The sequence below is a fragment of the Hemibagrus wyckioides genome, linkage group LG01 (genome assembly GCF_019097595.1).
Source record: "Hemibagrus wyckioides isolate EC202008001 linkage group LG01, SWU_Hwy_1.0, whole genome shotgun sequence".
NCBI lineage: Eukaryota > Metazoa > Chordata > Actinopteri > Siluriformes > Bagridae > Hemibagrus > Hemibagrus wyckioides.
The window spans coordinates 34,215,780-34,230,779 of NC_080710.1; the positions used below are offsets into that span (position 1 = coordinate 34,215,780).

The window sequence follows — 15,000 nt, forward strand, 5'->3', positions numbered from 1 at the left end:
TATAAACCGGAGTGTAGTGAGAGTTCTGTATAAACCGGAGTGTAGTGAGAGTTCTGTATAAACCGGAGTGTAATGAGAGTTCCGTATAAACCGGAGTGTAGTGAGAGTTCTGTATAAACCGGAGTGTAGTGAGAGTTCCGTATAAACCGGAGTGTAGTGAGAGTTCTGTATAAACCGGAGTGTAGTGAGAGTTCTGTATAAACCGGAGTGTAGTGAGAGTTCCGTATAAACCGGAGTGTAGTGAGAGTTCTGTATAAACCGGAGTGTAGTGAGAGTTCTGTATAAACCGGAGTGTAGTGAGAGTTCCGTATAAACCGGAGTGTAGTGAGAGTTCCGTATAAACCGGAGTGTAGTGAGAGTTCTGTATAAACCGGAGTGTAGTGAGAGTTCCGTATAAACCGGAGTGTAGTGAGAGTTCTGTATAAACCGGAGTGTAGTGAGAGTTCTGTATAAACCGGAGTGTAGTGAGAGTTCTGTATAAACCGGAGTGTAGTGAGAGTTCTGTATAAACCGGAGTGTAGTGAGAGTTCCGTATAAACCGGAGTGTAGTGAGAGTTCTGTATAAACCGGAGTGTAGTGAGAGTTCCGTATAAACCGGAGTGTAGTGAGAGTTCTGTATAAACCGGAGTGTAGTGAGAGTTCTGTATAAACCGGAGTGTAGTGAGAGTTCTGTATAAACCGGAGTGAGAGTTCTGTATAAACCGGAGTGTAGTGAGAGTTCTGTATAAACCGGAGTGAGAGTTCTGTATAAACCGGAGTGTAGTGAGAGTTCTGTATAAACCGGAGTGTAGTGAGAGTTCCGTATAAACCGGAGTGTAGTGAGAGTTCCGTATAAACCGGAGTGTAGTGAGAGTTCTGTATAAACCGGAGTGTAGTGAGAGTTCCGTATAAACCGGAGTGTAGTGAGAGTTCTGTATAAACCGGAGTGTAGTGAGAGTTCTGTATAAACCGGAGTGTAGTGAGAGTTCTGTATAAACCGGAGTGTAGTGAGAGTTCTGTATAAACCGGAGTGTAGTGAGAGTTCTGTATAAACCGGAGTGTAGTGAGAGTTCTGTATAAACCGGAGTGTAGTGAGAGTTCCGTATAAACCGGAGTGTAGTGAGAGTTCTGTATAAACCGGAGTGTAGTGAGAGTTCTGTATAAACCGGAGTGAGAGTTCTGTATAAACCGGAGTGTAGTGAGAGTTCTGTATAAACCGGAGTGTAGTGAGAGTTCCGTATAAACCGGAGTGTAGTGAGAGTTCTGTATAAACCGGAGTGTAGTGAGAGTTCTGTATAAACCGGAGTGTAGTGAGAGTTCTGTATAAACCGGAGTGAGAGTTCTGTATAAACCGGAGTGTAGTGAGAGTTCTGTATAAACCGGAGTGAGAGTTCTGTATAAACCGGAGTGTAGTGAGAGTTCTGTATAAACCGGAGTGTAGTGAGAGTTCTGTATAAACCGGAGTGTATTGTGTGTAGTGTGTGGTTTATTGTACAGTCCAGTACAGAGAGAGAGTAGTGTCAGCACTGACTCCTCCCACCCCGTGTGGAATTAAAGAGTCTCATGGCATGGGGGAGGAACGACCTCCTCAGTCTGTCAGTGGAGCAGGGCAGTGACACCAACCGGTCACTGAAGCTGCTTCTCTGTCTGGAGATGATGTTGTACAGTGGATGCAGTGGATTGTCCATGATGGACAGGAGCCTGCTCAGCGTCCTCCTCTCTGCCACTGATGTCAGGCTGTTTTCTGAGCCCACAATTGAGCCCGCCTTCCTCACCAGCTTGTCCAGACATGAGGCGTCCTTCTTCTTTATGCTGCCTCCCCAGCACACTGCCGCATAGAAGAGGGCACTCACCACAACAGTCTGATAGAACATCTGTAGCAGCTTTTTGCAGATGTTAAAGGAAGCCAGCCTTCTTAGGAAGCACAGCCGGCTCTGTCCTTTCCTACACAGAGTGTCTGTGTTGGCAGTCCAGTCCATTCTTTCATCCAGCTGTACTCCAAGGTACTTGTAGGTCTTGACAAACTTCACACATTCCCTGTTAATAATAACAGGCTCAGGTTGAGGCCTGGGCCTCCTGAAGTCCACCACCATCTCCCTGGTCTTTGTAGTGTTGAGGTGCAGATGGTTAAGGTCACACCATGCAACAAAGTCCTGTATCAGTTTTCTGTACTCTTCCTCCTGTCCCTTCCTGATACAGCCAACGATAGCAGTATCGTCCGCAAATTTTTGCACGTGGCAGAGCTCTGAGCTGTACTGAAAGTCTGAGGTGTAGATGGTGAACAGGACCAGAGAGAGAACAGTCTCTTGTGGTGCCCCAGTACTGCTGACCACAGTGTCAGACCTGCAATCCCCCAGTCTCTCATACTGAGGTCTGCCTGTCAGGTAGTCTGTGATCCACGTGACCAGGTGTGAGCTTACTCCCATCTCTGTTAGTTTGTCTCTGAGGAGCAGCGGCTGGATGGTGTTGAATGCACTGGAGAAGTCCAAAAATGTTATGTTGTGTGTGTGTGTGTGTGTGTGTGTGTGTGTTTTTCAGGGTATAATATCAGATCTCTTTCCCGGAGTGGTGTTACCGAAGCCGGATTACGAGTTGTTGCTAAACGCTCTGCATGAGAACATCAGGAAACTCAAACTACAGCCTGTTCCCTGGTTCATTAGCAAGATCATACAGGTACACCCAGGGCTGCACAATGGATATTCTAATGGCGATTACGATTATAGATGCCATGATTACGTAATAGTTTAAAGCTGCAATTACATAAAAAAAAAACTACTTCCATTATTCTGCGTGTTTAAGGGGTGTTTATTGCATGTTATGTTGTGGGGGCGAATAAAGACATTTAATAGGTCTAATAGTCTGTAGGCGTGTCCTTATCAGCGCCCCGAATATCCACTTGCACATGTCTATCTCGTCATGTTCATTTGGTGAACATGTGCACTGATAAAGAAACATCAGATAGTTTACAAAGTGTTGCTGAGAAGAATCAAGAATTAGAACTGAAGAGAAATGCTTTATCTGTGGTGTGGAATTATTTTGGATTCCCTAGTGATGATGTTTGTAAAACTCAGACACAGAGTGCAATACCACCAGTGTTTTAGCGTGAAGAAAAGCAACAAGCCATGTGAGAACTGTAACACACACTCCCATCACGACCTCGTGGTTCTGTACTTCTCTGTATCCGGCAGCTTCTCTAAGACTGATGGAGAGAATTGAAGCCATTACACATTTCATTGTAAAAGACACGGTGCAGATTAATACAGTTTCCAGCGTGGGGTTTAAAATACTCATAAACACACTGGATAAGAGAGAGGTCATCCCCTTCTGTGTGTGTGTGTGTGTGTGTGTGTGTGTGTAGGTGTATGAGATGATGCTGGTGAGGCATGGCTTTATGATTGTTGGTGAGCCACTTGGGGGGAAAACCTCTGCATATAAAGTTCTAGCAGGAGCGCTGAGGAACCTCTATGAGGGTAAACTTTTTGTTCTAGGGATTCTAGATGTTTTTAAAATTTCAAGACAATAGAATTTCTCATATCATTGTTGGTGTTATTCAGTGTTAACTGTAGCAACAAGCTTATTACAGCATAACTACATGGTAATTACTATGAAATAAACCAGCCTTACCCTGTAATAAACATTGAATTAAAGCAGTAATAACAGTAATTACACAGAAATATACAGTTTGTTGTCAAATCTTGTGGTCTGTTTGGATTTTTAAAAGTTTGCACTACTGTGTGTGTGTGTGTGTGTGTGTGTAGGAGGTCTGGAGGAGGAGTTTGCAGTAGATTTCCGCATCATTAACCCAAAGTCCATCACCATGGGTCAGCTGTATGGCTGTTTTGATCCAGTGAGTCACGAGTGGACGGATGGCGTCTTGGCCACGGCGTTCCGGGAGCAGGCCCAGTCGACGAGTGTGGACCGCCAGTGGATCGTGTTTGATGGACCAGTGGATGCAGTGTGGATCGAAAACATGAACACTGTACTCGATGACAACAAAAAGGTACGATTTCACCCCAGGAGTAGGATCCAGAAATCTGAGAGCACTGCTGCAGAGCATCTGTCACACAGGGACATGTTGATTATTTACCTGGAACTGCATATCCCCAAGGGTTCTATTCCTTTATTCCTTATTAAACTATCATTCCTTCACCAGCCTCTATTTATTCTCTCTCTCTCTCTCTCTCTCTCTCTCTCTCTCTCTCTCTCTTTATTCTCTCTCTTCTATTAAGATAAAATAACACAACCTGCAAATTTTAAACTACTGTCAGAGCTGCAGTGAGAGAAAACTAATCAATACATGACCAGTCACAGTCCAGCAGGAAGAGATTATTCTGAGTGCGTTTTGGCAATTTTTTTGGCACTAAAGTGCAATTCTTTTCTGTTTTAAATCTCGGAATATTTATATATTTATTGTGTGTGTGTGCGGATAATAACTGTGTATGTGAGTGAGTGTGCGAGTGTGTGTGTGTGCAGATAATAACTGTGTGTGTGAGCGAGTGTGTGAGCATGCGTGCGGGTGTGTGTGTGCGCGGATAATAACTGTGTGTGTCGGCGAGTGTGTGCACGTGTGCGGGTGTGTGTGTGTGGATAATAACTGTGTGTGTGAGCGAGTGTGTACGGGTGTGTGCAGGTGTGTGTGTGAGTAGCGTGTCAGTGAAGCGTGGTTATGGCGGATCCAAACGTGAGGCTGTGTGAGAGTCTGACTCGCCGTCACGGTGTCTGTGTAGTGTGTCTGTGTAGTGTGTCTGTGTTGTGTGTCTGTGTTGTGTGTCCATGTTGTGTGTCCGGCACGGTGTCCGTGTTGTGTGTCCAGCGAGTGTTGGAGAATGTTGTCTAGCAGACGGTAACGTGGTGGGGCATGAGAACATCTCTGCCTCCAGAATGAACAGTGCCATTGTGGTGTTTCTGAATAATGTTGATGAAGTCAGAAAGCTGATCCAGAATGGAATAATTATTAATAATGAGTCAGTACTGGTTTCTCCCCTCAGTTCCTCATCTAAGAAGGTCATGTCCAATGTCCCTCCTTTAATTTCTGATGAGGCTATCTGTAAAGAGCTGTCTCGCTACGGGCGAATTGTCTGCCCCATTAAGAGAATCCCCCTTGGTTGTAAATCCCCACTGGTGAAGCACTTGGTGTCTTTCAGGAGAATGGTGTTTATGATTCTGAAAGAAGGTGTGGAGGAGCTGAATGCTGTTTTTAAATTCACTGTTGAAGGATTTGACTACAACATCTTTGTCTCTTCTGATGCTGATATTAAGTGTTTTAAACGCGGTAAAACTGGTCATCTTGTTTGGGCCTGCCCTGAGAGGCAGAGTGACCCCGGGGTTTCTGAGCGCCTGGGGCAGGATGCAGCTGAGTCGGCTGGGGTCATTCCTCCTGCGGCTACAGTTCAGCCGGTTGCTGAGGGCCCCGGAGCTGCTGCTGCACCAGACCCGAAGGAGAGTGAATCCCAAGCCCAGCCTGCAGCCCAGAAGCCCACTGGAGCTACGCCAGACCCGGAAAAGCCATGCTCGGCCGAACCGGCCGCGGAAGAGCCATGCTCGGCTCAACTGGACCGGGAGAAGGCATGCTCCGCTGAGAAGAGCTCAGTGGGTTCTGGAGCAGTGCTGGAGCTGCCTGCGCTGGCAGAGGCAGGCACGGAGGTGCAGAGCGAACGCCCGGAAACACCGGACACTACACCAGTGAAGGGGGACGGGGGAGACGTGGACATGGTGGATGAGCCCGTCTTTAAAGTTCTGAATAAAAGGAAAAAACAACGTAAGGGACAAGGAAAGAAACAGGTGAAGAAAGAGACAAAGGTGGAGGAACGAGAATCAGACAGTGACGACTGCATGTCAGACTCGGTTTGATTATAACCTTTGATTATAAAGAGGAACAGATTAATTTCATGTACAGTGCAAAGGACATTAAGGAGTTTTTAAGGAACACCAAATGACAGAAGAATGTTGCATTAGAAGAGTTTATTCATGACATTAATTTCTTCAGAATTCAATTCAATTCAATTTATTTTGTATAGCGCCTTTTACAATGAACATTGTCTCAAAGCAGCTTTACAAAAGAAGAAAAGCAGAGAAAGAGGAGGGGAAAAATAAAAATAAAAAATAACTAAATAACTCAGAATAAGAATAAAATTATTAAATTTAATTATTAAACTATTTTATCCTATTTTATCCCTAATGAGAAGCCTGTGCGACGGTGACGAGGAAAAACTCCCTGTGATGATACGAGGAAGAAACCTTGAGAGGAACCAGGCTCAGAAGGGAACCCATCCTCATTTGGGTGACACTAAACAGTAAATAATGTAACTGTAGCTGATTAATGTCCTTTCAACAACAGAAATCAATGACCCATGAGGAACTATTAGGTCTGTGTAGTTTCTAAGGTCATTATAGACACTAGTTTGCTGTCACAAGCTGACAGATGAAATGGCAGATCTGTGACGGTGTGAAAGTCCCCAAGTGGCTCTGTCCATGGCTGTCTCCTGGTCCACACAGATCCATCCACAGCATCAGTGGGCACCATCAAGTGATGAGACTTCGACCAGGGGTAAGGCAGTGGTCACACTGGAAACTGGCAAACACTGGGAGCTCAGGAGTGGGGTGTATAGCTAGACAGAGAAAGACAGAGAGAGAAAGATATTAAGTATGATTCTGATCATGTGATGTTTAAGGACAATGTAGATTATGTATAAAGTGCAGGCAGGGACTTTGGCAAGACTAGCTATGACAGTATAACTAAAAGGGAGAGCCAGAAGGTCACAGACATGAAGGCTTCCTGGGACTTAAAGCGTCCAACCACTTCACAGTCAGCAAACCTGAGTGACTTGTGAGGGTGGTAAGATGACAGCATCCAAACATCCCAGTACACCAAACACTCTATGACCATGAACCTTCCAGATCTGCTCCTTTACCTAAGAACTATATATTAAAAGCTTGACTAAACAAATGTGTCTTCAGCCTAGACTTAAACACTGAGACTGTGTCTGAATCCCCAACACTAATTGGAAGGCTGTTCCATAACTTTGGGGCTTTGAAAGAGAAAGCTCTGCCCCCTGCTGTAGCCTTGAGGTACTACCAAGTAACCAGCACCCTTTGATCGGAGTAGGCATGGTGGATCATAAAAGACTTAAAAGAAATGGCGAGACCATTTAGTGCTTTATAGGTCAGTAACAGAATTTTATAATCAATGTGAAATTTGACTGGGAGCCAATGTAGTGTGGATAAAATAGGAGTGATGTGTTCATATCTTCTGGTTCTAGTTAAGACTCTAGCTGCTGTGTTCTGGACTAACTGGAGCTTGTTTCTGCTCCTACTGGAACATCCAGACAATAAGGCATTACAATAATCCAACCTAGAGGTAACAAAAGCATGAGCTAGTTTCTCTGCATCATGAAGTGACATCATATTTCTTATCTTAGCAATATTTCTGAGATGGAAGAAGGCTACCCGAGTGATATTATCTACATGAGCTTCAAATGAAAGACCAGAGTCAATAATCACACCAAGATCTTTTACTGCTGGACAAGATGAAACCAAAAGACCATCCACCGTTACTCTGTAATCAGAAAGCTCACTTCTAGCTGCATGTGGTCCTAGTACAAGCACCTCTGTCTTGTCCAAATTAAGCTGGAGGAAGTTAATGGCCATCCAATATCTAATGTCCTTTACACATTCTTCTATATTAATAAGCTGGTGTCTCTCATCTGACTTGGCTGAGACATATAGCTGTGTGTCATCGGCATAACAGTGGAAGCTAATACCATGTTTATGAATAATTACACCAAGGGGTAACATATATAGGGAGAAAAACAGATTAGGGCAGAAAGATACGCTGATCTAGCAGCACTAAAGAATTTTTGTATCTCATAAGGCTTTCCTTCTACGCTAACTGAAATATTGCTAATTTATTTTGACGCCATTTACATTCTAGTTTCCTAGCAGACTGTTTTAAAGCTCGTGTGTGGTCATTGTACCAGGGTGCTAGTTTCTTCTCTTTAATTATTTTCCATTTAAGTGGAGCTACAGCGTCTAGGGTGTTCTGAAACATTGACTTCAGGTAATCAGTTACCTGGTCAAGTTCGGTGGGGTCAACCAATCAGGATGGCTACGATGAAACTCCTCTATCAGTGAGGGGTCCAGAATGTCAGAGGCGTCAACCCAAGAGCATTCTTCTGGACCATACCCTTCCCAGTCCACCAAGTACTGTAGACGGTTCCTGACCCTGCGTGTGTTCAAGAGAGCGTTTACCTTGTACACTGGTACCCCATCAATCTCTAGTGGAGGAGGAGGTTTGTGGAGCAAGAAGCAAGTCGTGAGCGTTTCCCACGATAAGGCTTAAGGAGCGAAACATGGAATGAGGGGGAAATGCGGTATGTAGAGGGTAGCTGAAGGCAGGACGTGACTGGGTTTAACTGTCGGGTGACCTTGAAAGGGCCGATGAATCTTGGGCTCAGCTTATGGCAGGGGAGACGTATTTTCAAGTTCTTAGTAGATAGCCACACCTGTTGTCCTACCCGGTATGTAGGATGTTGGCATCTGTGCCAGTTGGCCTGAGTGCTTTGTCTCCTGACTGCCCTTTGAAGACTCACATGTGCTCGTTCCCAGGTTTCCTTACTCCTCCTAGCCCAGTCATCTACCGCCGGGATGTCCGATGGCTCGTCTGACCAGGGAAAGAGTGGTGGCTGGAACCCGAGAACACACTGGAACGGAGTTAGGTCCGTGGACGTGTGGGTCAAGGAGTTCTGTGCATATTCGGCCCAGGGTATGAATTCACTTCAGTGGTGTTGGTCTCTACAGCAGTAGGAATGTAGGAATCTTTCGATTTCTTGATTAAGTCTTTCCACCAACCCGTTAGATTGGGGATGATAGCTGGATGTGAGGCTCATGTTGATTCTCAGTCTACTGCAGAAGGCCCATCATACCCATGAAGTGAATTGCGTTCCCCGGTCAGACACAATATCCTCCGGGATTCCAAAGTTTTGGAACACATCATCAAAGATGTTCATCAAAAGATATTTCCATAGCTGTGGGAAGACCCTTGAGGGGAATTAGCTTACATGCCTTGGAGAAACTGTCTATGATAACCATGATGGTGGTAAACCCTCTTGACTCCGGGAGGTCGGAATCTTATGCATAAGCGCATTGGATCTCCTCTACCAGGTTCCATTGGATCGGTGCCAGGATAAGGGTGGATGGAAGAATGGGCTCTGGGTGAGTAATTACATTTCTGATTTCTTGTTGCCTGGAGAGAGCGTCAGCTTTTCTATTCTTAGACCCTGGACGATAGGTGACTGTGAACTGGAACCTGGAGAAAAACATGGCCCACCTAGCTTGGCGCGGATTCAGTCACTTAGCCCCTTGAAGATATTCTAGGTTGCGGTGATCAGTAAGAATAAGGAAAAGGTGACGAGCTCCCTCCAGCCAGTGACGCTATTCCTCAAGAGCCTCCTTCATGGACAGTAACTCCCTGTTGCCCACATCGTAGTTCATTTCCGCCACTGTAAGCTTTCTGGAGAAGAAGGCACAGGGGTGCAACTTACTGGGATTCCCGTGACGTTGAGAGAGCACAGCCCCTATACCACAGCTTGAGGCATCGACCTCCAAAACAAATGGGAGGTCTGGGTCTGGATGACAAAGAATAGGGGCTGTGGTGAAGCTGTTATTTAGTTTAAGGAATCTTAAGGAGTCAGTCCAACTGCATGGTCGTAGTGTTAGACTGTGAAAGCAGGATTGGATGCATCGTGGAGACCAGCTCTTGAGCTCCCCCTCTCTCCAGGAGATCAACAGGTTGTGACGCTGGAGCCATGGGAGGCCGAAGATAACAGGGTTGGTGGGAGATGATATGATGTAAAAGGTGAGTTTTTCGTGATTAAATAATCAAATCTGCAATTCCAGGGGTTGGGTTTGGTGAGTGAGATATCCCTCTCCTCTGGGGTGATTGTTAACGGCCGTCACTCATAGCAGTGGGGTGCAGAGTATGGTGGGGAGATTTAGCTTCTTAACTAATGCTTGATTGATGAGGTTGACGGCCACCCTGGATCTAAGAGCGCTGAGATAGGAACAGCATCAGTAGTAGCAGAGTCTGTGTTGACACTCTGATGATGACTGATGTGTGGTGTTTTTTATTTTACAGTGGTTTTTACCCTCTGTTTAGTTTTATTTATTTTATTTATTTTAATGATTGGAATTGTGAGTTTAATTATTAATGTAGCAGGAGAGCAGAATAAGAGAGCTAAACTGTATGGACTTTTAAAGCAGAAGCACATTGACGTTGCCATGCTGCAGGAAACCCATAGTGATATCAGCAATGCTGCTGATTGGGTGAAGGAGTGGGATGGGTTGGTGATTTTAAGCCATAACACAACGCTCAGTGGTGGAGTCGCCTTGCCCTTTACTCACAGTTTTATTCCCTGTTCTTATTCAGTTGAAGAGATTTTAAATTGGAGGCTTTTAAAAGTGAAAACTTTTTATGAGAATGAGGTTTTAGTTTTTATCTGTGTGTACACTCCCACCAGTGCAGTGGAGAGGATGACGTTTTTAGACACACTGAACAATGTTATTGCTGACTGCAACACTGCAGAGATTTTAATTCTGGGTGGAGATTTTAACTGTACTACAGATATTTTAGACCGGAACCACACAGAACCTCACATGGCTTCCCGTAAGCATCTGTGGGAGATGATGGAGGCCCATGAGCTAAGTGACATATGGAGAACTTTTAATAAGAAAAAGAGACAGTACACATGGGCCCATGCAATAGATAACACACTCTCCCTGGTGAGATTAGATCGCTTTTATGGTTTTAAACACCAGCTAACATTTTTTACAAAGTGTTTTATTGTTCCAGTAGGTATCTCTGACCACAGTATGGTACAGTGTACTATCACTAAAGAGAAGGTTAAACCTAGGAGTGCCTACTGGCATTTTAACACTGCACTTTTAGAAGATGCTAATTTTAAAGAGTCTTTTACTTATTTATGGAATTGTTTTAAATATGAGAAGGCAGCTTTTAGTTCACTTCAGCTGTGGTGGGATGTGACAAAAGCACAAATGAAAGATTTTTGTCAACAGTACACTCTCAACATCACAAGAGACATTGTTAGATCTCTGAAAGCTCTGGAGATAGAAGTAATGGAGCTCCAGCATTTGGAGGCCACCGGAAATCAAGGGCATGTTGAAGCCCTCAAAAGTAAAAAAGCCAAAATGAACGTTATGATGTACGTTATAATGAATGTTAGACATTACAGCACAGGGGGCGCTGGTCCGCTCACGCTTTAAAAGCGCAGCTGAGATGGATGCTCCTTCAAAGTTCTTTTTCAGTTTAGAGCAGAAGAATGGACAGAAAAGATTTATACATGCTGTGCGAACAGAATCAGGGGATCTTGTATCTGAGCCCACTGAAATTCACCAGCAGACAGTAAGCTTCTACTCGAAGCTGTACAGCAGTGAGTGGTCAGGGGCACAAGTAGTGGAGGACAGCTTCCTCATGGACCTGCCAAAGCTCTCTGAGCAAGTGGCCAGAGAGCTGGACAGGGAGCTGATGCTGGAGGAGGTTCATGAGGCTCTCCAGGGGATGGAGAATGGACGGGTGTCAGGTATAGACGGTCTCCCTGTTGAGTTTTACAAGACATTCTGGGCTGTTATAGGGCAGGATGTGCTGGATGTCCTACGGAACAGTATATGGAGAGGTGAACTCCCGTTGAGCTACAGGAGGGCCGTCCTGACCCTACTACCGAAAAAGGGAGACCTGACCCACCTGAAGAACTGGTGCCCGGTCTCACTACTGTGCACTGACTGCAAGCTACTCTAAAAAGCAATTAGTCTCGAGACTGACTAGGGTAATGGAGCAGCTCATTCACCAGGACCAGACGTACTGTGTGCCTGATAGGTCCATATTCGATAATGTGTATTTAATTCGTGACATTTTGGACGTCTCCAGGCTATTGGGTTAAAAGACTGGTCTGATTTCTCTAGATCAGGAAAAGGCTTTTGACCGGGTTGAACATGAATATTTGTGGAAGGTGCTGGAAGCCTTTGGGTTCAACCCAGGTTTTATAGCCATGATCAGGGTGTTGTACAGTGACATTGAGAGTGTACTGAAGGTTAACGGTGGTTTATGTGCCCCTTTTAGAGTGTACAGAGGGATCAGGCAGGGCTGTTCCCTCTCTGGAATGTTGTACTCTCTAGCTATTGAACTGACTTTCAGATTTTATCCTCTGCCAAGTTTAACTGGTCAAAGAGTGAAGCCATTTTAGTTGGGGGGTGGGGAGGTGGGCAACCTTCACTACCAGGAGACTTAGCATGGAAAAGAGAGGGTTTTAAATACTTGGGTGTCTACCTGGGGAACAATGAGTTTTTAAACAAAAACTGGGAAGGCTCTGTAGAACATGTGAAGGGCAGACTGAGCAGGTGGAATCGGCTGGTCCCAAAGATGTCCTACAGGGGACAAACGCTGGTCCTCAACAACCTCGCCGCGTCGTCCCTCTGGCACAAGCTGGCATGCGTGGATCCACTGCTGAACCTGCTGGTGGACTTCTTCTGGGATGGTCTACACTGGATTCCACAGAGTGTTCTCCATCTGCTGAAGGAGGAAGGAGAGCAGGGGCTGGTCCAGCTATCCAGCAGAACCACAGCCTTCCGCCTCCAGTTCCTCCAGAGACTCCTCACTGGACCCAGAGACTTAGAATGGAGAGCAGCAGCCAGTGGATTATTACGCACAGTTGAAGGACTGGGGCTGGACAGAGCGTTGTTTTTAATGGACACAAAAATGCTCTGGAACATTTTTAAGAAGCAGAACATGGGCTGCAGAACGCTACACTGGCTGCTGGAGGAGCCTCTGGTGTATGGCAGGTGACTGGACATCTCCAGTGTGACCGTCCCTGCACTGTCCAGAACTCTTCTCAGGGATTGTTACGCTCCGGGAGCTTGTGAACATCGCGGGGTCGGACTTGTCGAGGTCGGAGGACCTGGCAGCGCGTATGGGACTGCAGTCCCTGCATGTTGTCAATCAGCTCCTACACCGCTGGAGATCTGCACTAACATCAGAGGAGCGTGTTCAGCTCATGGACTGTCATCATACAGAGACTGGTCCTGCAGAGGACGAACCCTTTCCCCAGCTGAACATCTCTCCTGACCACTCCTGACCTCGACGGGTGTGCAGGCCCCCTCCTGGAGTGCCGGGGTGAAGGGGAGATGGACTTTGGGTCAGTGTCGGGGAAGCTGCTCTACAGAGCGTGTGTAAAGGTTTTAAATAAGAAGAAGCTGAGTGGGAGGGTGGACACCCCATGGAGAAGTGTACATGGTTTTACTGATGATTTTAAACCAGAGTGGACGCACTGTATAAACCTATTTCTCTCTCTCTCTCTTTCTCTCTCCCTCTCTCTCTCTCTCTGTCCCACACACACACACACACACACACACTCTCTCTCACCCACTCTCTCTCTCTCTCTCTCTCTCTCTCTCTCTCTCCCACACACACACACTCTCTCTCTCTCACCCACTCTCTCTCTCTCTCTCTCTCTCTCTCTCTGCTGTAGTTGTGTCTAATGAGCGGTGAGATTATCCAGATGAGTCCGAAGATGAGTCTGATCTTTGAGCCAGCCGACCTCGAGCAGGCCTCACCGGCTACTGTCAGCAGGTCACACACACGCGCACACACACACACACACACACACACACACACACCATATTACCACTTAATATTAGCTACAGCCAACGAATCCCTGTGCAGTAGTAGTAGTAGTAGTAATGTGCTTGTGTGTGTATGTATGTGTGTGTAGGTGTGGTATGATCTATATGGAGCCCCATCAGCTAGGCTGGACTCCACTCAGAGACTCTTACATGGACACACTCCCTGACAGCCTGTCAGCAGAACACAAAGAACTGGTGAGGAACACACACACACACACACACTACTAAACAGTGATTGTTGCACTCAGTGTGTGTATATTTATACATGTTCCATTGTGTTTCATGCATGTGCATGTTTGTGTGTGTGTGTGTAGATTGTGGATCTCTTTGATTGGCTGCTGCAGCCGTGTTTGGAATTCATTGCCCATAATTGTCGTTTCCTGGTGCAAACTTCACCCATCCACCTCGCCTACAGTCTTATGCGGCTGTATTCCTGTCTGCTCGGTACACACACAGTTACACAAATTTACACAGCTACATCAACACACACAACATAGAACATGCACACTCTCATATTCATGTTACTGTGAACTGCTGTAACATTACAATATTTATTTTACAGCTAAATACACAGATTCAACAGGGTGAGGTGAGGGGTATGAGTCAGTGTAAGCTAGTTGAGGAGGCTCGGTGGTTAAAGCTTTGCATTAAAGATCAGAAGGTTGTGTGTTCAAATCCCAGCACCCCAAGTGGCCATGATTGGGTCCATTAGCACAATCCTCAACCCTCTGTTCAGCTGCGTCCTGCATCAGTCATACAAGCAAGTGTACTGGATCATGTTTTATTTTATACTGTGATTATATTTACTTACAGGAAACATGCAGCAAGGTTCTGTAAAAACAACAGGAATGATTTCAATGTATATTACAGTATCTTTTTTTTCATTTTTTATTTTAGGATATGTTTTAAACCTTTTTATGCTTTAGGGAGACATGCAGTATATTATTTTCTATGTGTGTGTGTGTGTGTGTGTGGGTGTTGTGCGTGTGTGTGTAGATGAGATTGAAGCAGCAGGTCAAGAGAAGGCAGAGTCGATGTCCAGCCAGCAGATGACCATGTGGCTGCAGAGCCTGTTCCTATTTGCTGTGGTGTGGACAGTGGGTGGGACTATAAACGGTGATAGCAGGAAGAAGTTTGACGTCTTCTACAGGTATCTGCTCACAGGAATGATGGACGAGCACCCGAGACCCAAGAGCGTCAAACTAACCAAGAACAGCATTTTCCCTGAAAGAGGTATACACACACACATGCGCACACACCCACACACACACACACTTCACGATGCTGTACAGTTGTGTGTGATGAGGTGTGTGTTTATCTCCTGCAGGTTCG

General features: G+C 45.7%; 1 protein-coding gene across 1 annotated transcript in view; it reads left to right on the plus strand.

The window, feature by feature from the left end:
• Window positions 1–15,000, plus strand: part of dnah3 (dynein axonemal heavy chain 3) — a 115,173-nt gene that overhangs the window by 59,077 nt on the left and 41,096 nt on the right. Inside the window, exons 32-39 of the mRNA XM_058398519.1 lie at window positions 2,518–2,652; window positions 3,338–3,449; window positions 3,738–3,979; window positions 13,515–13,615; window positions 13,758–13,863; window positions 13,983–14,112; window positions 14,665–14,901; window positions 14,996–15,000. The exon at window positions 14,996–15,000 is cut by the window's right edge and continues 99 nt beyond it. Coding sequence (XP_058254502.1) covers window positions 2,518–2,652; window positions 3,338–3,449; window positions 3,738–3,979; window positions 13,515–13,615; window positions 13,758–13,863; window positions 13,983–14,112; window positions 14,665–14,901; window positions 14,996–15,000 — 1,068 coding nt within the window. The remainder of the gene's footprint in view (window positions 1–2,517; window positions 2,653–3,337; window positions 3,450–3,737; window positions 3,980–13,514; window positions 13,616–13,757; window positions 13,864–13,982; window positions 14,113–14,664; window positions 14,902–14,995) is intronic.